Source organism: Malaya genurostris, chromosome 3, assembly GCF_030247185.1.
Source record: "Malaya genurostris strain Urasoe2022 chromosome 3, Malgen_1.1, whole genome shotgun sequence".
Taxonomy (NCBI): Eukaryota; Metazoa; Arthropoda; class Insecta; order Diptera; family Culicidae; genus Malaya; species Malaya genurostris.
In genome coordinates this window covers 76,847,684-76,871,848 of record NC_080572.1, presented here as the reverse complement: position 1 = coordinate 76,871,848, position 24,165 = coordinate 76,847,684, and the positions used below count along the sequence as shown (strand labels likewise).

The 24,165-nt window shown below is 38.5% G+C and overlaps 2 protein-coding genes across 8 annotated transcripts in view; one reads left to right on the top strand and one right to left on the bottom strand.

Moving 5' to 3' along the window:
• Positions 1-985: 985 nt before the first annotated feature.
• On the bottom strand, positions 986-22,521 carry LOC131437118 (phospholipase B1, membrane-associated-like). Of its 7 annotated transcripts, none has more exons than XM_058606273.1 (7): positions 22,040-22,521; positions 4,388-4,879; positions 4,136-4,314; positions 3,627-4,069; positions 3,427-3,544; positions 3,267-3,340; positions 986-1,267 (listed from the first exon to the last, which is right to left on the bottom strand). In XM_058606273.1, the coding sequence occupies exons 2-7, from the start codon at positions 4,698-4,700 to the stop codon at positions 1,132-1,134; spliced, it is 1,263 nt and encodes a 420-aa protein (XP_058462256.1). In that variant the 5' UTR covers positions 4,701-4,879; positions 22,040-22,521; the 3' UTR covers positions 986-1,131. The 7 variants fall into 7 exon arrangements, with proteins under 7 accessions (XP_058462256.1, XP_058462258.1, XP_058462259.1 ...); XM_058606275.1 differs by having other exon boundaries at positions 4,388-4,864; XM_058606276.1 differs by having other exon boundaries at positions 4,388-4,853.
• The window catches only part of LOC131433842 (uncharacterized), a 41,445-nt gene continuing 29,035 nt past the window's right edge, over positions 11,756-24,165 (top strand). The window contains exons 1-2 of the mRNA XM_058600447.1: positions 11,756-11,903; positions 12,120-13,255. Of these exons, the coding sequence (XP_058456430.1) occupies positions 11,756-11,903; positions 12,120-13,255 (1,284 nt within the window). The remainder of the gene's footprint in view (positions 11,904-12,119; positions 13,256-24,165) is intronic.

Genomic DNA, 24,165 nt, shown 5'->3' with positions numbered 1-24,165 from the left:
ATTAGCATCATACAAGCCAAGTTCACACCACATGCGGTCATCAATGCAAAGTTCAAATAGCACCTGAAATCGCCTAGTCACCTACATACATAACATTTGGTTCGCATTCGCGTTATGAATATATTTGCCAGTATTGATCACACTTCAACCGATGATTAACCATCGTACCGCCGTAAGTGGTGTGCATTTCTTCGTTCAATCACAATAATTTGTCGAGTTGCGATGCCACCGGTGGAATCGAAATACAAAGCAATAACAATTCGATAATGATAACACTTTCAGCCTTCAGCTCCGCCTAGGCACGACGCAGCCAGCAGTCAGCCGACGGAGAGCAGAGACAAAGGCTTGTGTTTGCGTTTCGAATTATGGTTAATCATACTGATGCGATGGATAATGTGTTGAGCAAATAAACAGCACCCCGGGAGTCGGTCAGAAACGGCGGCTCAGCGGGTGCACAGTCGGAAGAAGCTCCATGGCCCATTACTCACCGATTTGTTTAGTTGGCTGTGCAGCCCCGCATGAAATATGAAGTGGGCGGGCAGTGAAATGACTCCGAGGCGCGAAAACGACCAATTAGTTAATTAGTTAAGGATCCCGGTTGGAGTTGGATGCACCCCGGCTGAATGCGCGAAAGATATGGATGTGGCTTTCTTGTAATTTAACTCGAAGGAGGGTCTCCTGGTTGGCAAAATGTGCATTCGCAGGGATGACTTACGCGTCGACAACGGGCTTCACCCGGGTGTCATAGGGGAAAGAGGGGTTATTGCAGTCATTCGCACATTCATTCGAGGGCTGTCGCATATTTGCAGTGGGTCGTTTCGGATCGTTGAGGCAGAGTATTCGAAGAAAAATATGAATTTGCATTACATAACAAAGTGAAATTTTGCGCAGGCATGCACTGCGAATGTCAAACAGTTGCAGTTCCATCAATCTCCGCTGGGGAGTGTTTAAACCAATTTAATACTAAATAACTGTCTCACTGAGGTTTAGTACTGTAATTTTATTGTAGACTGTTTTGTATTACCGCTCTGTCGTTGCATAATTGTTACACTTGCCGTCCAACAAATGGTGATTGATTCGTTTTATTTCTGTACGCTGTATGCACTTTATGATTCGAAACCGAACAAAATTTCAGCTGTTATCGTTGGTGTAAATGTAGGGATTCTCTCTCGTTGGACAGCGAAAGTTTTCAAACGGAGGATTCCAGCTTATTCTTTTTTTTCCTGGCGGTTCTAGCATGTTGTTCCAAAGAGCGGCCGCTGCTCGTCTGAAATGTAGTAATTGGGAATATATATTAAAATTAATATCTGTGTGTAAATGTGTGTCTGTGTTAGTGCGTATGTGTGTGCACGAGTGAGAGCTGGATCAGAACCATGTATATTTTTTTAATTTATTTTCTTTATCCCATGTTTATTTTTTCTTTGATTTATGGAATTTTTCTACATTTTTTAAAATTAAATTTTTTTTCAGAGCAAGTTATTGTTAAACTTTATTTATAATTGTGTTTATTTTGGTGACGGCAAAGGAATTAACATGAACAACTAGTTTTCCCCTTATTTATACACCCAAGTCTCCATTTACGTAATAATCGGGACTTCGTAAATCGAATCATGACGTAAGAAAAGTTTACGTTATTTGGAATTTTCAACGTAAAAAAAGTTTTCGCTATGTATGTATATTTTTGGATATGTAGAAAATAGTGTGTAACTATAGAACAAAAATTATTAGTATTTGCAGAAAAACGATGTTCTAGGTCAAATCAATTTCCAAGATGGCGACTTCCGGTTCATCGATATTCGTGAAACCCATTCCAAAAATACCCATATTGTAAGGGTTTTCAAGGAATATCAATAAACTGGAAGTCGCCATCTTGGAATTCAAAATCAACTCAAACATCGTTTGCCGACATCTATTCATCAAACTCGTTAGAAAAATTCCCACATTGTAAGGGTTTTCAAGGAATATCAATAGACCGGAAGTCGTCATCTTGGATTTTTGAATCACCTCAAACATCATTTTCTGACATGTACTCATCAAATCAGTTCCAAAAACACCCTTATTGTAAGGGTTTTCAAGGAATATCAATAAATCGGAAATCGCCATGTTGGAATTCAGAACAAACTCAAACATCGTTTTCTAGCATGTACTCATCAAACCCGTTCCAAAAATACTCTTATTATAAGGGTTTTCAAGGAATATCAATAAACCGGAAGTCGCCATCTTGGAATTCAGAACCACCTCAAACATCGTTTTCTGATATCTACTCATCAAACCCGTTTCGAAAATACCATTGAAAATTGGGTTTTCAAGGAATATCAATAAACCGGAAGTCGCCATCTTCTAATTCAGAACCACCTCAAACATCGTTTTCTGACATCTACTCCTCAAACCCGTTCCGAAAATAACCATATTATATGGGTTCTCAAGGAATATCAATAAACCGGAAGTCGCCATCTTGGATTTTTGAATCACTTCGAACATCATTTTCTGACATGTATTCATCAGATCAGTTCCAAAAACACCTATATTATAAAGGTTTTCAAGGAATAACATTAAACCGGAAGTCGCCATCTTGGATATTTTAATCACCTCAAACATCGTTTTCCGACATCTACTCATCAAACCACTAGTTCCGAAAATAGCCATATTGTAGTAATTGCCATGGAATATAAATGAGCTGGAAACGATTTTCATTGTATACAAAATCCTCTTTTTACGAAGTAGGTTCGTAAAAAAAGTTTACGTTATTAGGAATTTTCAACGTAAAAAAAGATTACGTTATTTGGGAAAAGAGTTACGTAAAAAAAGGTAACGTAAAAAAAGTTTACGTGAACGGAGGTTTGGGTGTATATTACGAAATTAATTTTAAATTCGTTTCAAATAATCAATTCTTAAAGATTCCACGGCGTTAAAGTTCCTTTCTAGATCTCACTCGTCAACCTTGAATTGCATTGCTTCTGAAAAAGCGAGTTTATCAAACAATGTTTATGGAAAATGATAAAAATGGAATTTTTATGTTTTCTTAAATAGTTGAAGCGGAAATCCATTTTGGACCTTTTTCATTCATTCAATATAATAAAAATTTCCGAATAATTATCACCCCATCAATACTATTTTGGTTTTTAGTTACTTTCTATGTAGCAGTATGTTTACGCAATTTTAAAAGTTCGTTCGTTCGAATTGTGTATCTTCATTTGTTAGAATCTATTTTTATCTAAATGCTTTTAGTTCACGGTACACTTGATGTTTTCCTTAATCATACTTACGCGTGTCCTTTCTGACTCATGTGAAAGCAGTCATAGGAGAGCAATGTGTAATCTACTCCTTTATGGTTTGTTAGCTGGAATGACAAAGCAGAAATAAACATTCTATCCGTCAGTCAGCCTACCGGGGTAACATCCTACATTTGCAGGTTTATTTTCTTACCGAGAGCCGCTTCGTCCAAGGTTGGTGAACCACCGCAAATTCATCCAAACCTCGGAACTCGTCCAACTGGGGTACTTCTTCTTCTACTTTTTTGTATTGTCTTTGTATGCGAGCCCATCTGGGAATGATGAAGTAAGACGAAAAAATTGAATTAGTCAAGCTTATCAAATAATACACTTGAAAACCCCTTTTGACCCTACCTCGCTCGAGAGGTTTCCGTGGAGTTATGAATTGGACCGACCCAGCAGGGACATTCGGCATGATGCAGTATCCAACAGATGGTAGGCTTTCCCGGAAGTGACACCACGTTTTCCACGTCCGGCACGGAAACCAGATTGACGAAGGTTCGTGGAAGATTATCTCGCAGATAGCGAAGGGTATTCAGCAAATTCCGACGATGCCGCATCGGGAGTGATTCGGGATTTTTCATCGTGCACACGTACGCACAAATGTCATTTCCTCCGATGGTGATGGTGAGTACCTTCCAGTCCCTCTTGAAGTCCACCCGCCGGTCCGTTTTGATCCGCGTCACCATCTGGCGGGCCATGTGCGGAAGCTCTTTCGAGATGGCACCGATTTCGGCATTGTTGAACTGCGAATCCCAGTGGAAACTATAGGAATCGCGGTACGAATAACCTACCAACTGTAATTATTCGGAAATTGGTTTAGTCTCGAGTCGGACCGGACGAATTTCGGTTCAAGAAACTACCTTAGGATTAAAGACTTTTAAAATATTAGGAAGTGTGGTGGCATTTCGCCAGTTCCACTGGCCACCGATGCACCAGGACAAACCCCGGTTCTCTGTATACAACTCCAGGAAGCTTGTCGCGGAAGCCCCACTGGCAGTGATAACTGAGTCCCCGATTGCGGCGACCACATTGATGTCTCCTGGAATGATAACAACCGATTTGATCAAATGTTTATTTTTTTTTTTGACAGCTGTTAATTATTTTCGCCGTACCTGGCCTAAGTTTGTGCACACTAACAGGCGGTTCCCTACTTCGACCGAGGGTGGTGACACACGGAAAAGGAACATACTCCGGTACTGCTTTTTGCAGAAAGTGTCCCCGAGTCTTCAAGCCGGTCCGACCGGCCATCACCATTGTAAGATTTCGGTATAGATGGAAAAATCGCCGCCATTCTGTGTTGTCGAAAACGGTCGGCCTGAAGGCACTGATTTGGGCGTTCACTTTCCAGCGATGAACTTTGTTTTCTTGGCACATCAACAAAAGCAGTATGAGAAGGATGTCCAGTGACATCTGATAGAACCACATTTTGTTCTACTATTTCAAGCTTTCCTCTGTCGAAAACTACTTGTCACTAGCTCATTTTGATAAACATTGGAAAACGTGTTTTTTTAATTTGTTTCCCATTATTGTGGTTGGCGCCTTCATTAAATAGCTTTCATTTTTTTCTTCAGCCTATCACTTAATTAATACTGGAATAATAATTGCTGAAACCCTAATTACATTTTTGCAACAAAAAAAAAACTATCTGGAACAGACCAACGTTTTATGTCTCGTGCAGATAATGAGCTATGTTGTTGAACAAATTTTGGATACCCGCTACAGACAGATGTAGTGTTTTTCACTTAGTTCCAATTACGCTTTCCATTGCTTGCCACTTACTACGAGCCGCGGTCACTCGAATTACGCAGATGCCATTGCAACCGGCGAAGATGTGAAATGAAAAAGCTTTGTGTGGAAAAAAAATGTCGATGAGAGGTTTTTAAATTGCTAACGCACCGAACCAACCGAATATGGATGCTATTGCATGTTGCAATATCTTCGTCTTGCTCAAATGAATCAGGTGCCCTTCATCACTCGGTTGGTGACCGTTTTTATTAGATTTTTAGATTTTTATTGTTGTGTTATTTCGAAAGTGGCCAGGACATTGCAAAAATCTCATAGATTTCCTTCTAATGAAGTCCGATGTCTCCTTCTCAATTGGGAATAAAAGTACAAGCGATTGTTCAACTTTGCGAGTCCAAGTTATCCGGAAGTTCGGTTTGTCTGTTACCGTACTCCAGTTATTAGTGTTCAAGCTTTTACTTATGTCGTGTTCGCTTGAAGCCAAACCTCACCCAGTTTTCACCCTAACTGCTGTCAAACCGTTTGTTTGAAGCTAAAGGGTGATTTTTTAAGAGCTTGAGAACTTTTTTAAACAATAAAACGCATAAAATTTGCAAAATCTCATCGGTTCTTTATTTTAAACGTTAGATTGGTACATGACATTTACTTTTTGAAGATAATTTCATTTAAATGTTGACCGCGGCTGCGTCTTAGGTGGTCCATTCGGAAAGTCCAATTTTGGGCAACTTTTTCGAGCATTTCGGCCGGAATAGCCCGAATTTCTTTGGAAATGTTGTCTTCCAAAGCTGGAATAGTTACTGGCTTATTTCTGTAGACTTTAGACTTGACGTAGCCCCACAAAAAATAGTCTAAAGGCGTCAAATCGCATGATCTTGGTGGCCAACTTACCGGTCCATTTCTTGAGATGAATTGTTCTCCGAAGTTTTCCCTCAAAATGGCCATAGAATCGCGAGCTGTGTGGCATGTAGCGCCATCTTGTTGAAACCACATGTCAACCAAGTTCAGTTCTTCCATTTTTGGCAACAAAAAGTTTGTTAGCATCGAACGATAGCGATCGCCATTCACTGTAACGTTGCGTCCAACAGCATCTTTGAAAAAATACGGTCCAATGATTCCACCAGCGTACAAACCACACCAAACAGTGCATTTTTCGGGATGCATGGGCAGTTCTTGAACGGCTTCTGGTTGCTCTTCACTCCAAATGCGGCAATTTTGCTTATTTACGTAGCCATTCAACCAGAAATGAGCCTCATCGCTGAACAAAATTTGTCGATAAAAAAGCGGATTTTCCGAATGGACCACCTAAGACGCAGCCGCGGTCAACATTTAAATGAAATTATCTTCAAAAAGTAAATGTCATGTACCAATCTAACGTTTAAAATAAAGAACCGATGAGATTTTGCAAATTTTATGCGTTTTATTGTTTAAAAAAGTTCTCAAGCTCTTAAAAAATTACCCTTTAGTTTCGAACCTAGTTTTAACGTTGTTGAACTGAAAATCAAGTCAGTTTCCACACCTGGTTTTTATATCAGGTTTGCTCAAACCCCCGTTGCTAAGTGCGAAACCAACACAATTTCATGAATAGTGTTTATTTGACGAAACGACCCTGGGCCAGTTTGCGTTTTCTCAAGCGAAAACGACATTAGGTTGCTGTCAGAGTGAACGCAATTTGCGAAGCGAAGCAAAGCGTTTTCGCATCACTTTTACTGTGACAAGTTTGCTTTGATTGAACGTAACAAGCTCACATGCACGTCTAGACGCTTCGTGTGACGCTTGCACTCTGTCAGCAGCTCTACCATTTTAGAAAAACTGCCATTGTTGAAAAAACGCAAGTGCGGTTTTCTATTCCACTGATTGATGAAACTTCATCGAAAACATATCCGTTTATTTAGAAAAATGAAACAAACGAGCTGAAGGTTTTCATCTCAACTTCCGCTCAACGACAACGGAGAATGGCAATGGCACACACCCAAAAAAATGAATTCTACAGGTGACATAATCCCTGATACGATGCTACTCTACTGGCCAAAACGCAAAAATGTTGATTTCCAGTTGCAATTATTTGATTATGCAATTGAATTCTAATGTAAAAAATATCTTCTTTATCTGCTTTTCTTCTATTTCGTCATTTCAAGGGAAAATTTCTAAATGCACTGATATACTTTCTTCGAGAATGTATGTATTTCTTTGCAATACGTCTGAGGAACATAATGTTCAATGATTTCGGCAGAAGTGATAAGAATTGATTGATACAAACACATTTTTTAACACGATCACATTCTCAGTTTTTTCACTTGCCGTAGGTATAATGCCCCAGAAACCATATAATTTACTTCACAACAAAGTAAGAAAGTATGAAAGTAAGAAAGTATGAAAGTAAGAAAGTATGAAAGTAAGAAAGTATGAAAGTAAGAAAGTATGAAAGTAAGAAAGTAAGAAAGTATGAAAGTAAGAAAGTATGAAAGTATGAAGGTATGAAAGTATGAAAGTATGAAAGTATGAAAGTATGAAAGTATGAAAGTATAAAAGTATGAAAGTATGAAAGTATGAAAGTATGAAAGTATGAAAGTATGAAAGTATGAAAGTATGAAAGTATGAAAGTATGAAAGTATGAAAGTATGAAAGTATGAAAGTATGAAAGTATGAAAGTATGAAAGTATGAAAGTATGAAAGTATGAAAGTATGAAAGTATGAAAGTATGAAAGTATGAAAGTATGAAAGTATGAAAGTATGAAAGTATGAAAGTATGAAAGTATGAAAGTATGAAAGTATGAAAGTATGAAAGTATGAAAGTATGAAAGTATGAAAGTATGAAAGTATGAAAGTATGAAAGTATGAAAGTATGAAAGTATGAAAGTATGAAAGTATGAAAGTATGAAAGTATGAAAGTATGAAAGTATGAAAGTATGAAAGTATGAAAGTATGAAAGTATGAAAGTATGAAAGTATGAAAGTATGAAAGTATGAAAGTATGAAAGTATGAAAGTATGAAAGTATGAAAGTATGAAAGTATGAAAGTATGAAAGTATGAAAGTATGAAAGTATGAAAGTATGAAAGTATGAAAGTATGAAAGTATGAAAGTATGAAAGTATGAAAGTATGAAAGTATGAAAGTATGAAAGTATGAAAGTATGAAAGTATGAAAGTATGAAAGTATGAAAGTATGAAAGTATGAAAGTATGAAAGTATGGAAGTATGAAAGTATGAAAGTATGAAAGTATGAAAGTATGAAAGTATGAAAGTATGAAAGTATGAAAGTATGAAAGTTTGAAAGTATGAAAGTATGAAAGTATGAAAGTATGAAAGTATGAAAGTATGAAAGTATGAAAGTATGAAAGTATGAAAGTATGAAAGTATGAAAATAAGAAAGTAATAAAGTAAGAGAGTAAGAAAGTAAGACAGTACGAAAGTAAGAAAGTAAGAAAGTAAGAAAGTAAGAAAGTAAGAAAGTAAGAAAGTAAGAAAGTAAGAAAGTAAGAAAGTAAGAAAGTAAGAAAGTAAGAAAGTAAGAAAGTAAGAAAGTAAGAAAGTAAGAAAGTAAGAAAGTAAGAAAGTAAGAAAGTAAGAAAGTAAGAAAGTAAGAAAGTAAGAAAGTAAGAAAGTAAGAAAGTAAGAAAGTAAGAAAGTAAGAAAGTAAGAAAGTAAGAAAGTAAGAAAGTAAGAAAGTAAGAAAGTAAGAAAGTAAGAAAGTAAGAAAGTAAGAAAGTAAGAAAGTAAGAAAGTAAGAAAGTAAGAAAGTAAGAAAGTAAGAAAGTAAGAAAGTAAGAAAGTAAGAAAGTAAGAAAGTAAGAAAGTAAGAAAGTAAGAAAGTAAGAAAGTAAGAAAGTAAGAAAGTAAGAAAGTAAGAAAGTAAGAAAGTAAGAAAGTAAGAAAGTAAGAAAGTAAGAAAGTAAGAAAGTAAGAAAGTAAGAAAGTAAGAAAGTAAGAAAGTAAGAAAGTAAGAAAGTAAGAAAGTAAGAAAGTAAGAAAGTAAGAAAGTAAGAAAGTAAGAAAGTAAGAAAGTAAGAAAGTAAGAAAGTAAGAAAGTAAGAAAGTAAGAAAGTAAGAAAGTAAGAAAGTAAGAAAGTAAGAAAGTAAGAAAGTAAGAAAGTAAGAAAGTAAGAAAGTAAGAAAGTAAGAAAGTAAGAAAGTAAGAAAGTAAGAAAGTAAGAAAGTAAGAAAGTAAGAAAGTAAGAAAGTAAGAAAGTAAGAAAGTAAGAAAGTAAGAAAGTAAGAAAGTAAGAAAGTAAGAAAGTAAGAAAGTAAGAAAGTAAGAAAGTAAGAAAGTAAGAAAGTAAGAAAGTAAGAAAGTAAGAAAGTAAGAAAGTAAGAAAGTAAGAAAGTAAGAAAGTAAGAAAGTAAGAAAGTAAGAAAGTAAGAAAGTAAGAAAGTAAGAAAGTAAGAAAGTAAGAAAGTGAGAAAATATCATCTGAGCAGCATAAATTCTTCCAAATGGTGTCAAATACTCATCGACTCAGCTCGTCGAATTTAACAATGCATGTGTGTGCTCACAAACCAACATGAGAGCATAAGTCAAATAAAGTCACCCATTTTTTTCTAAAATAGTTTGAACGATTTTCATCAATTAACATTCAAATGAATAGTCCGATGGTTCCCAGTACCCACGAGGTACCAAAACCAAAATGACTAAAATATGTTTGCGGCCATAAAGCCGTAAATTCGTTTTCGCCTGGGACGTCAGGATAGACATAGCACTTCGGTGTAAATAAGTGCATTGTAAATAGCAATGACTTTACGTCTGCTTAGCGGATTATGTTGATCCGCGAGGTGGCATTAGCAGTCAACATAATCTGCTAATGCACTGATGAGCTGAATGCGAAACGTAAAATAATCGAAAATTCTGCCATCATCTGGTTACATATGGCATATTCGAACAATTATGTTGCCAAAAACGAACCGTACTTAAATCGGTCCGAGGCCAAATATAATGCTGTACACAGTCTTTTGGGTACTTAGAAACAAATGTATGCAACAGTATAAAAAATCGTGTTTTATGTTGCTCCCAAGCATTTCTTTGCCAGGCAGCGCTCAAAACTTCTACTGCTGGAATAGGGCAAAAAGTCACGCACAAAAAATCCGATATTTTCGTTAAAAATAGACGGATTTTAACAATCTATCGCTTGTTGGATAGGTGTTACCGTGCTGAATCTAAGTATTCCGTTTTCAAGGTCAATTGTGACAGATACTGTAAAAAAACTGAAAATTTTGACATAAAACTTCGTATAATTCAAAAAGTAAACATCCGATCTCAAAACCATTCAATAGCGTTCAGGGTGACGGGGAGACCTTTCATTTGCGACTAGTTTGATCAAAATCGGTCCATCTCTGAGATCTCGACCTCTTAGTTGACATTACACACACGGACATTTGATCAGTTCGTCGAGCTGAATCGATTGGTATATGACATTCGGCCTCGGAAAATTTGTCTAAAGTTTGAGCGAATTCTATACCTATTTTATATATTTATAAAAAAGGTAAAACCGCTTCACAAGTATCATTTTATGTTAAGACCGAACGATATTCATCATACGTCTTTTTTTGCCAGAAAAACTTTCTGACACTTTGTGCGGGGTTGGGAATCGAACTCAGTCGGGTTGTGTGAAAGGCATCGACTTACCCATCACGCTATACCCGACCCCAACGATATATTTGATTATTGAGGTTTCCTTATTTTATGAAACTTTAGTATTGGGTTGGTAAAGGCTGGGTAACGCGTAACACAGACCCCATTGGGGTCATCAGCCTCTTCCCAGTAACTTCTATCCGAACCTCCCCACGGAACAGGCCTGGCTGCGAGCAACCTTAGGGAAGATCGGGTAAACATCCCCGGTGGGAACTTTGGTCATAGGCTGACAGGGAAGGTAGGGGGGGGGGGATTGCTTCTGCAAGCCTGAGCGTCTGTTCTCTAGGTTAGGAACGGCTCACAACAGCGTCTGTTCCCCAAGTTAGGCTGTCGATCTCTCAATTTCATCGCGAGCACCCGCATACTCACCGATCTACTGAAGGACCGCAGGTTCGGCATTGTAGCGTTGCAGGAGGTGTGTTGGACAGGATCTATGTTGCGAACGTTTAGAGGTGATCATAGCATGATATGCAGAGGCGCGTGATCGGTTAGTGGCCGTTCGACGAAAGAATGTGCTGGTTGAGGATCAGGGGTCGTTTCTTTAACTTTAGCATAATCAACGTGCACAGCCCTCACTCCGGAAGCACTGATGATGACAAAAATGCATTCTACGCGCAACTCGAACGCGAGTACGACTGTTGCCCAAGCCACGACGTCAAGATCATCATAAGAAATCTAAACGCTAAAGTAGGCCAGAAGGAGGAGTTCAGAACGACGATTGGAAAGTTCTGCGCTCACCAGCTGACAAACAAAAATGGCCGGCGACTCATCGATTTTGCTCCTCCAAGAACATGGCCATTCGTAGCACCTTCTTCCAACATAGCCTCCCTTATCGTTACACCTGAAGATCACCACAGCAGACGGAATCGCAAATCGACCACGTTCTGATTGATGGAAGGCACTTCTCCGACGTTATCGACGTCAGGACCTATCGTGGCGCAAACGTCGACTCTGACCACTATCTGGTGATGGTGAAACTGCGTCCAAAACTCCCAGTCATCAACAATGCACCGGTACCGTAGAGCGATTGAAGCCACCGGATGTCGCCTCAGCATACGCGCAGAATCTCGAGGCAGCGTTGCCAGACGAGGGCGAGCTCGATGTAGCTCCCCTAGATGACTACTAGTACAGTAAAAGCAGCCATAAACAACGCAGCCGAGTGCACCGTTGGGTACGTGGAACGGAGTCGACGGAACGAAGCAGCTGGTAAGGATGGCATCGCAGCTGAACTCATCAAGATGGACCCGGAAAAGTTGGCCACGTGTTTGCGCCGCTTAATAGTCAGGATCTGGGAAACTGAACAGCTACCGGAGGAGTAGAAGAGTGGGGTAATTTGCCCCATTCACAAGAAAGGCTACCATTTGGAATGCAAGAACTTCCGAGCGATCACAATTCTGAATGCCGCCTACAAAGTGCTATCCCAGATCATCTTCCGTCGTCTATCACCTAAAACGAATGAGTTCGTGGGATGTTATTAAGTCGGCTTCATCGATGGCCGATCGACAACGGACCAGATATTCACCGTGCAGAAAATTCTCCAAAAATACCGTGAATACCAGGTCCCAACGCATCACCCGTTCATCGACTTCAAGGCGGCATACGTTGGTATCGACCGCATAGAGCTATGGAAAATTGTGGACGAGACCAGCTTTCCTGGGAAGCTGACTAGCATGATTCAAGCGACGATGGACGGTGTGCAAAACTACGTACGGGTCTTCGGTGAACTATCCAGTTCATTCGGATCTCGCCGGGGACTGCGACAAGGTGACGGACTCTCATGCCTACTATTCAACATCGCCTTGGAAAGAGTGATGAGACGAGCCGGGCTTAACAGCCGGGGTACGATTTTCACGAAATCCAGCCAATTTGTGTGCTTTGCGGATGACATGGACATTATCGCGAGACATTTTGGAACGGTGGCAGAGTCGTACACTCGCCTGAAACGCGAAGCAGCGAACGTTGAACTGGTGGTGAATGCGTCGAAAACAGTAGGCGGAACCGAGCACGACAGAATTCGTCTAGAAAGTAATGTCATGATAGACGGGGATACCTTCGAGGTAGTGGAAGAATTTGTTTACCTCGGATCCTTACTAACGGCTGACAATAATATGAAGAAAAATACGAAGACGCATCCTCAGTGGAAGTCGTGCCTACTACGGGCTCCAAAAAAGAATTTTCGGTCAAAAAAGATTCACTTACGTACGAAATGTACCATGTACAAAACGCTTATAAGACCGGTGATCCTCTACGGACACGAAGCATGGATCATGCTCGAGGAGGACCTGCAAGCACTTGGAGATTCCGAGCGACGCGTGCTAAGGACGATCTTCGGCGGTGTGCAAAAGAACGGCGTGTGGCGGCGAAGAATGAACCACGAGCTCGCTGGACTCTACGGCGAACCAAGTATCCAGAAGGAGGCCAAAGCCGGAAGAATATGGTGGGCAGGGCATGTTGCAAGAATTCCGAACAACAACCCTACTAAACTGGTGTTTGCCACAAATCCGCTTGGAACCAAAAGGTGGGGAGTGCAGCAGGCAAGATGGGTGAATCAGGTAGAACGTGATCTGGCGAGTATTGGGCGTGATCGAGAATGGAGAGCGGCAGCCACAAACCTAGTCAGTGTTGTTGATTGCCGAAAATTTGACAGAAACTGCTATATTGATATCTATATTGTATACAACATTTTCATTCCGGTAGAAGATGCTACAAGAACTCGAGTATCTCAGTGCATGAACCGTGAGAGAATTTTGCTACATTTCTTCGCTCCACTTCATACTCTGAGTATTTCACGCCTTTAAAAAAAATTACAGTCTGATAATGATCGTTACTGTGTGGAATTTCCCAAGAGAGAATCGCAAGTTGACAATTATCGCAGAAAATCGAATCGATGATTCAACTTGATGATTCCCATACTAGGTTGCAATATTTCAAAACTCTTGTGTGGAGCATTCACAGACATTTTCATAGACACAACTTATACAAAGGTTATATGTACATAGTTAGAATAAGCGGCAATAGTAAAATGATTCTATCGCAATTACCAACTGCCTGTATAGAATCGGATCGCGAATTGAGAATAAGCGACCGTTTGTTGCTTCAGAGAGGATCCCCACAACAGCGTGCTAACCTTTGATTCTCAGAAATGTCATCAAGAGAAATTCGCTCTCGCACTGGTGTCGATTCTATGTTGAATGAGCCATGCCGGGTTTTTGTTGTTGCGATGATATCCGTCTCTCTTTAATGGCACTGATTCAAACGTGTGAAGAGTTGCCAGTAAGCGTTCTTTGATACGATAAAAGCCATCCTTGAACCTAGTATTGTGGCGTACTATTGTTGATTATGTGTTATACTAAATGTAATGTAGTGCAAATAAATGTATGTATGTTCACTTTAGTATTAGTTTTTTACGGATCTCAATTTTGAAAAGTTTCCACGTATACTGCTCTGGCGTTGTAAAGAAAATGATACGAAAAACATCTCTTTTCAAATTCTATTGAAGCAATTTCCAGAAAAGCATATTCTCGACCAGGTATATCGCAAACACTTTTCTTGTAGTTTCAGATTTATATTTTTTCTATTTTCTAATGAAATACAGGGTTGTGTACGAGACACGACTGATAATGACATTTAAAATGAAATTCACTCATCAATAGTTCGAATTTGTAAAATAGGCACATAATTGTGAAATACTAACGTATATCATATCAATATCAATCGCATTCAAATGGGGACGGGTATAACGTGATGGGTAAGTCGATGCCTTTCACGCCGCCCGCCTGGGTTCGATTCCCAACCCCGCACATAGGGTCAGAAAGTTTTTCTGGCCCGAAGAGGCGAATGACATTAATGTTAAAGCCTCTATAATTGAAACAAAAAAAAATCGCATTCAAGAAATATTTATTCCGTTCGTAGAGATTTCCCTAGCAACCCAATCGCTCACCGGTGAATCTAATGCAGTGAACATTTACATAAACGAACACATATTTGGCATATAGATATCAACAAATTACCGCATATAAATCTATCAACAAATTACCGAGATACAAGCGCATAAAATTTGCCGAAAGTTCTGATTTGGCCTGCTAGATCCCATAGAATCAATATATTTAAGGGCTGAGGCCAGTGTGTTTTATGGCGTTTTAAAGGGCTATTTTCAAGCTTCAAATCTGATCTCAGAAACGGTGACGAATATCAAAAAACCCAACTGACAATCTTTTAGAAAATTAGTTTAGATTATTCTATGAAAATTTTAGAATGATTGTTTGACTTTAGCGGTCGGGAAAGTCTTTTTTCTGAAGAAAGAATTGCATAGCTGAAAACGGCAACTTTTAACTTTTTCATTGAATATCTCGCCTTCAAAAGCATGGATCGAAAATCTATCCTGACAATGTCTAGATAATTTAAATTAGATGCGATTAGTGCATAAAAACATATATGTTGTCGCGATGAAAATGAAGTGTAAGTTATTTTTGTAAAGGTAAGTCGATTTCTATGTCGACGCCATTTTAGTTCCCTGGTAACGTAACGAAACATGAGAGAGAAATAAAATCAACTCAAAAATCTGCCAAACAAGCGGCAGCTTTCTTGGATTTTATGTGATGTAGTCAAACTTGTAACCGAAAATATCAAAACTTTCATTTTGCACATTTGCGAGAGAGCATGGAGAGAAATGTAATACGCACAGCGAGCCAAGTGGTTTTACGCGACCTACTGGCCTCAGCTCTTAATATACACGGTGTGCAGCAGATGGAAACAAAAAGCAAGCATCCAGCGAGCGACAAGCACCTATTTCGTTGGAAGCTGGTTGCGAAATGAAGTTCAAATTGTAAGATGGCATATATTCATAAATTTTCTTTTGTGCGAACTTTCATGCGATGCAGAAGACCACGATCGAAACCATCGGCCGTGCACTAAAAATCAATAGATTGACACCATTTGCCCTTCTGTGATTGGCTACTGAAAACATTAGTCGATTCTAACCAATTATTCAATAGTATGCTATTGAAATACTGAAACGACGTTGCACACATGGTAAAGTTAAATGTTTCCGAATAGATTAATTGTTAAAGTATATCAATCCATCAACAAATGACTGAGTTATTTTCGTTCAAAATTATTACAGAAAATAGTTACGGTGCTATTTTTGAAACTTTTAATTGACACCCGGCCCCGTTTAGTGAATAGTGAGGCATTTTTAATGCCGAAACATGCATTCAATCAAATTTTTGCTTCCCTTAGTAACATGTACCAAATACAATATGAAAACGTTCAACCGAGGCGAAACAGTCCTGCTCATTTCAAGCTTCATTTGGTACCAGTTGTACTCAGCTGATGAAACGATAATTCACGATGATCGATGGGCACTCAATTGCTGTGCACTTGTGTACACTTTCGATCCAAATAGTGGTCAGCCCCAAAATCAGAGCCAACCCCAAACAGTCAACCTAGCGGTACAATTATACTCAAAACAATTGGTAGAACTTGCTGTAAACTTTTCGTTACGAATTATGATTGATTTTATTGCGCCAGCGTCGCGCGCCACCTCGGTACCTATTTATGAAGTAATTGTCCTACCGGCACTACCTTAGCATCGCTGGGCAGGTTTAATGGGGACGGAAAACTATTTTGCACTAGGTGTTCGTACGGTGCCACAGTTGCAGAGGAAAGTAGAAATACAAAAAAAAAACAGAGCGGTGTGGCGGCCATTTACCGACGGTTGCAGGTTGAAAACAAACCACGGTCGATTAGAGCACCGCTGCTCGATTGAAGATAGTCTTGAAGGTCGCGTCAATTGATTTGGGTGGGTACAAAGTGGCACGTGAGCGTAATCGAAATTGCGGGTTATAAAATTTTAAACCACTTGAAGCTGCAGTCACGCGAAGCCGAATATGTTGCTGATATGAAAGTGATGGGTATATGGAAATGATTGGTAAGCGCGTGAAGATTGGTTTATAGGAGCTTATTGAATTCGATGGTCAACATATGAATGAGTGAAACTGATCCGAACTCGAAGGCCAAATTGCATTTGGAAAATCTGTAGTAAATTTTTTTTATAAAAGATATTTTTATTCAGGCCTATTTGCATACAAGCTTTACGTGGCCGAATGAGCTGAGTTTCTAGCTAATTTTTTTTTTGCATTGGATCTCGTTGTCACCCTTTTTCTAGGGGGAGAGGAGCTTCCATTTCCCTCCTGCGAGGATTGAGGGGCAGTTTGTTCGTTATTCGTCTCGTCATCCATTGCCGTGGTATTGCTGTTGATTTCGTTGCTAGTTGTTGTAGATGCGCCTTGTTGTACATTGTTTGCAGTTGCTGGTTGGTTGGATGGTAAGCTGTTAACTGTAGCTTGTGTACTTTGTTCTATAGGGGTTACGTTGGATGGTTTCGTAGAAGGGGATACTTCACTGTTGTTGGTGGCTGTCACAGATGTACTGGGGTTGCTTGGGGTTGGTGTTGGTTTCTTTCGTCCCGAACGTATGCGGTTTTGTTTTATCGACTGACTTGGATGAGATGTGAAAGCGAACTGACTGTGTGTAGTAAATGAGTATATTCAAGCCGACATCACTAAACAATCCATAGCTATGCACTTAGTAACTCTATTAAATTTTAAATTTGTGTTTCTATTGTATTTCGTTGTTGTTTCAGTATTTGTGATTGTAAATTTTCCCATTGGAAAACAAGGATATCGAGCAAAAGTAGGCTAGATCATGCTAGAACACGGATTCCTTTTTAAATAAAAATAAAGATTTTGTTTTGCTGCCAATAGTCTTAACAATGCATGAAGCTTCCAGATCTGGTGTAACCTTGAAGAAATTTTTGTTGAAAATGATCGGCTTTAGGCTCAGATAAAATTTTTGTTATTCCATTTGCACGAAACGACAAGATTTGGTGAAATTCCAAAAACAGTTTCTTTGAAAAATTTATCGATATTGGGACTGCGTAGCTTCGGTCATCCGTATAGGAAAACTTCGAAAAATTAAAGAACCTATTTTAATTCACCTAGTGGTGTAATGATGCTTTTCTCATATTACTTATAACCTCATAAATATTTCTGTAGAATTCGCTAAAATAACTGTTAATGGAATAGAAATAGGAAATTCTGTTCTGACTTAATCTAACAACTCTACGAATTCTGTTTACCATGTAGGTCCGGAACCGGTACTAGTATCCACAACAAATTGAGGAATTCTGTAAGTTTTTTCCTGTGAACCTATAAGTTTGTTGAAATCGATTTGGCCATCTTGAAGAAAAGTGAATGAGATCGTTTTTGCAGTTTTTGATTACGATTTCCAATCCTTTCGAAACCGGATTCAGATGACCGGAATAGCCGAACTTGGTTCGTTTGCCAGCAACAAATATGACCTACAAATTGATACAGTTTTGACCTAGTTAAACCTAGACTTACTATATCATGCTCGAACGAAGCGAACCTGCGTTTCTGTTACTTCTTGGCATTTCACCAGAGTGATACAAGCTGGTATAAGATTCTCGTATACACAGGGGATGCAAGAAGCGAACATCACACAAAAAGGAAAGTGCACTTTCCTTTTTGTGTGATTTTTGAGTGCAGTGTCGAATAGACAGAATTTTAGTGTGTGATTGTGGTTAAAGCAGCTGGCGCGAGTGAAACACATTCTCTTCGCATGAATCGCTCTCACGCGCTCTCGCCAAAATACACCCAAGTGACCACTGGTGCGTGCTAGTAAGCGAACACTTCTGTGATTTAATTTTGAAATTTATAGAAGGTAACGATGGCCTAGCTATGACAATCTTTTTCGCAGCAAGGAAAAACTAAATTGCGCTTTAGTTGAATATGCGTGCCCCGTACTTCTCATATGCGAACCGTACACCAGAGTCCTCACCGGCGTGCACACTTCGGAGAAAATATCTTCATCCACCTCATAGAACTTCAGAGCTGTGCTCTAGCAATTTGGTGTGATCCAGAGCTAGAGTTAAAAAAAAATAATCACTCGCTCTCATGATGCGTGCACACTTTACATAACAGTGGTGTATATGTGTGAAAGAGATGAGCTCTCGTTGATGTTGTCAGTGAGAGGGGAGAAATTATACTTGCTCTTCGTCACACAGAGGAGATGGACATTTCTGCTTCTGCAAATGTAAGTCAAGCTAAACAGCATGTATCAGCAGTAGAAACATGTATTAGGATTATTATTATTATTACTATTACTATTATTATCATTATTATTATTATTATTATTATTATTATTATTATTATTATTATTATTATTATTATTATTATTATTATTATTATTATTATTATTATTAAAATTATTATTATTATTATTATTATTATTATTATTATTATTATTATTATTATTATTATTATTATAATTATTATTATTATTATTATTATTATTATTATTATTATTATTAATATTATTATTATTTTTGTATTATTTTTATTATTATTACCGTTTCGTAGCCGACATTTTGGATTTCGGAACAACCTCAAACACCGTCGTCTACTCATCAAACCCGTTCCAAAAATACGCATATTGTAAGGGTTTTCAAGAAATATCATAAATATAGTAGAGGATTTGAGAGTCCTGTTGTAAACGAAACTTAATTTTGAGGGTAAGATCAAATACATAATTTTCGAAGTACTAGGGTTTACATTCAGTATTACAAAGACCTTTAAAGACATGTATTGCCTAAAGGCACTATATTGTGAACTGTTTTGCGATTCTTGAAAATGGTACTGCCTTTTTGGCTCTTTACTGTAAACTCGACATCCACCGCGTAGAAGTCATTCAGAATAAACTTCTTCGGTTTACTTTTCGTAGTTTCCCTTGCAGTGATCCCTACAAACTTTCCAGCTATCGGTTCACCGAAATATGTCTTTGGTCGTTTACGTATCAGCTTTTGTTACAATCTCGAATTGGTTATCCACACTTGTTACAAAAACTGAATTTAGAGATTTACTGCCTGACGAAGAGTGTGATTATAAAATTTTCCCTCCATTGGGCTTTTTTTCTGTTCAATAAAAAAGGTTTAATTCAAAAAATAAAATAAAATGAAACTATATGAGCAATATATGTCACATTTTATGTACTTAACATTATATATAATTGTATAAATAATCAAAACATTAAGGATGAAATTCGAGTTTTCACTCTATCCAGTTCCTTAGATTTCAGATGTCGAAAGCTTATTCATCTTAATATTTTAGTAACTTACTAACGCCTTCTAGAAAAACAGTTTGAAATCTGTCTCTCCTTCATCAACTTATTCAAAAACTGATCGATAAGATACTCACAAGTATGGTATTCAGTTACAGAAGATCACATTGTAGATACAATAAGAACTGTTTCATCAATCATTCAATAGGTATTGGAACCTTAAAACACCTTCTCGAAGAAACCATCTTGATAAGTCGAGATGATTTTGAGCAGGATTTTCGAACGCTGAATTGTACACTAGAGTCGGCCATGCGAGAAATTTCAATTACTGTTTACACCATTTGATCTGTTTTGACCTTCGGAACATTCTTTCCGGAAACACCGACACGAATGAAAATAAAATATTCGCGATAATTCATGTTAAAACTGTTATTCTATTGTGAACATCTGGATTATTTCATGCTCTTTTAAAGAGCCCCTGGTGGAAAAGTTCTCAACTAATTGTCGGTCAAACTACACTCAATTGTTGGTCTAAGTATCTACAACAAGTTTGCCGAAGATTGTATAGCTCTGTCTGTCGGCTGAAGCGCACAGCCCCAATCAGTCGAAATCCCATTAGCTCTGGGTCCCGTTTATCGCGGATTCGCTTTTCACGCCCCCGGTGTACTGCGTTATACGAGACCCCTCTGTAACTGCGAAACCGGAAGTCGGATCAATATGAGCTTTTATTCGAATCAAGATTAGAGAAAATCGGTTCAAGCATCACTGAGAAATCGAAGTGAGTTCTAGTTTTGGAACTTTTCTTCACTAATTTCGGTTCTTCCGGAACAGGAAAAGGGGCAGACCAGTTGTGCCGAATTAGGTTTTTGTGCCTCCAAACCAATAAGTTCTTCAAACTAAAAAAAATTATCAGACAGTTTTATGGGATTTGTACTTGTTTTTGACTATCGTTCTTAAAAAAATACTCACGAATTTAGTAATTTTCCACTCATCGAGCTATAGTTATGGAACTGAGAGTCGGATCCGGATAAAATGTTCTAGAATTTTTATGGAAACTATAAGACCTTTCATTTGAATCTTAGTTTGTGAAAATTGGTTAAGCAATTTCGTGAAAATTGAGTGCACATTTTTTCTCCAATTTTCACATATTACCATGTAACTCCGGAACCGGAAGTTGAATCCAAATGAAATTCAATAGCAGGCTATGGGACCATGAGACCTTTCATTTAATAATCTTGTGAAAATCGGTTCAGTCATCTCCGAGAAAAGAGATTGTCTAGCTTTTCTATATGAGAAAGGCCAAAATCGAAAGGATCGACTTTAGGATTCAGAAGAATTTTGAGATATCCGAAATGGATTTTTTTAGTGCAAAATGTATTGGAAATTCTTGAAACGAGATCTGGTTTAATATGTAAAAAACGGTGTAACATCAGAAATCCGCATGAAAAAAGCCACGTAAAAAAGCGAATAAAAAACTGCATAAAAAATACCTCAGTGTATTGAATGTACAGTACGATCTGTTATTTTATGACTGATGTAATTTTGTAGGATTTCATTATGTTAGAACCAATCCAACAAACTAATACGAATATATAAAATGAAGCGTCGACTCGTTTGATTATTTAATTTAGTTGTTTGAAATGTGTTACCCACCAAGCAATATGAAAGTGTTACAAAAAATCATTTAGTTTCCACTAATAAACCACCTGCGAGTAACTTGTTTCCAATGGTCTACGCTTTTACAAAAAAAAAGCAATTAATCCCTGAATTGGATGTCACCGCTAATGATCGAAAAAGATGAGCATCTTATGCAAAGCCTTTCACCTGTGAAAGGCAGAATTACTTCGAGTGGAATGGACCGCTGCAAACCAAAATTAAATCTAACAGAATTCAGTTGCATAAGTTCATGCGCGAGACTAATACAAACAAAAAAAATGTGCCCCTTCCACCTCCCCCAATGGATTCCACGAAACATATCGGTTGCACTACGAGGTATCAGCACTGCATCCGTGATCGAATTCGCCGGTCGGTGTGAGCAATCGCGCTGTGATACACGGATGCCATATTCGGCAAAGCGTCCAAAAGCTACCAGCCGAGTTGGGGGCGGCAGCGGTGGCAAGGCTGCCGCAATCCACAATCCGTAGGCTTCTGTATTATTAGCCAGTCAGCACATTGCAAACACTGTAACTACTTCGGTTCCTAGGAGCCGGTTAGATACCACTTTTCCTTTTTCTCCTTCTAAATATCTGACGTCCACTTACAATGTGTCTCGTCGTGCTACCAGCCGCTACAAACAGGCAGGAGTCGTAACACTGGTTTTAAAGCACTGTTTTTGTTTGGGTCTGTGCTGATTGAAAATTCTTACGTGGGTAGAGCACGGGTACCCGGTGATCAATTGCAGTCACTTTTCAGAGTAGTTCACCTACTTTCGTTTCGATAGTTGATAGAATTTCTCCGTGTTACACAACCGCTACCGACTGACACTACTGAAAACGTATCGGAGGAGTAAGTCGCACAGAACTTCACTACACTTCTTCCCACGCACAATGGTGACGGTTTTAGGCGAAAGATCCGTATGTAAACGGGGTGGTCTATTATATTTGGGTGCAGGTCAAGACTACTTGATCCAAATTTACGCCCGATAGTAAAATCCAGCGCGACTGGATTTGTTCACAAACTTGTTGTAACGGCGCACACTCGTCCGTCGGCCGAATCTTTGCTAAGCGCGTCCGTTTGCTATCAAATCGCGTTTGTGACTGAAAAAAAGTAAGCCGATGCACCGCGCAAGAGAACCACAGTTGTGCCTGTACTAGCGCAAAACGGCAACGGGGCGGGGTGGTACCGAGTGCTGTTGCGGTTGTTGGTTTTAGGTTTGCCACGGTGGTCTTCCTCCCAAACGGCGGAATGTTTCCATGCGTGTTTCGGAGTCTCGATCGTCGGTTAATAGAACGGATTGTTTGTGAAAATTTGTTGAAGCAACAAATAGCCGGAGGACACTTGTAAACCGCAAATTAAATTCATTGCAATAGATATCGTATGCCCAAAATAGATTTACATTTACAAATTTTATGTCCGACACGCAATTCATGGTTCGGTTAGTACTTATATGATAGCTTCATTTCAGTACTGGACCACAATAAATTAAACCACCACTGTTTACGTTTGACGTTGTCCGAAAAGCACCGCGGGTCAGAGAATCGGATTTTCATGAATTCGCACATTGACCTACAAGAAAGGCTATAATCTGCTGTACTTAGTCACTAAACCGTGAGCTACGGGTAAAACCGGGTAATAAAAACTTATTTCACGCGGTTAGAGGTTTTCAAGGTTCAAGAAAAGGTGCAAGAGTGAACGTATTTCATCGTTTAGTCATCTCACCACTATTTGGCTTTGAAGTCGTGGTAAATTTTCGGAAAAAGATCTATCATTTATCTATCATTTATTTATTGTAGACTACATATAAAAATTTACAATGTTTACTTTATACTACGCATTATTTTTACGACAAAGTTGGGGTTTGATTTGATTTTTTGATATAGTCAGATCACGATGATTACAAAAATGATTATAGCGACACATTATTCGATTGACTGGACAATTTTTGGTATAATTTGTTCTATTGTGTTTTTTTAAAATAATTTTCTTGTTCGTAATTGACGTCCAGGTATAAAAAAATTTAATTGCGATAGTAGGGAAGATGATTGTACGCGTTAAGAAATAATGTCATTAACAAAATGCTCGATTGAAAGATTACGACGTTCTTTAAGTGTTTGAATATTGATAAGCATGCAGCGTGCTTCATATGATGGCAGAGGAAATGCTGTCCAGTTCAATTTACGAAGTGCATATGAAAGAAATTGTTTCCGATTCAATGCGTTCCTCGTGAATAATATTATAGGGATTCCATACAAGGCGGCAATATTCCAAAATAGGCCTGACATATGTACTATTTAATAATTTAATTATATGGGTGCTTAACATTATTACTGAAGCATTTAATAAACTCCAGCATACTATTTGCTTTATTCATTATAGTATTGTAGTGTTCCACAAAAGTGAGCTTGAAGTCCAAGACTACGTCCGAATCTCGTTAAAGTCTACATTTTTCTGCTTGTTGGTTTCCTAGATGTATGTCTATAGATAGAGTCTCATTTTTCCTACTTAATGTTATTGAATAACATTTTTGCCTTTCTCTATAGAAAGGTATTAGAATAGCTGAAAAAACCGGATTTTGAACGGAGCCTCGGAGACCCATAGTGTGTGTGTGTGTGTTCGCGCGCACGTGTGTGAATGTGTATGTGTGTGTGTGTGTGTGTGTGTGTGTGTGTGTGTGTGTGTGTGTGTGTGTGTGTGTGTGTGTGTGTGTGTGTGTGTGTGTGTGTGTGTG

Excerpts from the sequence above, each read along its gene's own strand:
- LOC131437118 (XM_058606273.1), bottom strand. The coding sequence starts at position 4,700 with ATGTGGTTCTATCAGATGTCACTGGACATCCTTCTCATACTGCTTTTG. Across the intron at positions 3,545-3,626 it reads ACGGAAACCTCTCGAGCGAG|ATGGGCTCGCATACAAAGAC; the intron begins GTAGGGTCAAAA and ends CATCATTCCCAG. Across the intron at positions 1,268-3,266 it reads ATGAGTCAGAAAGGACACGC|ACGAGCAGCGGCCGCTCTTT; the intron begins GTAAGTATGATT and ends ACTACATTTCAG.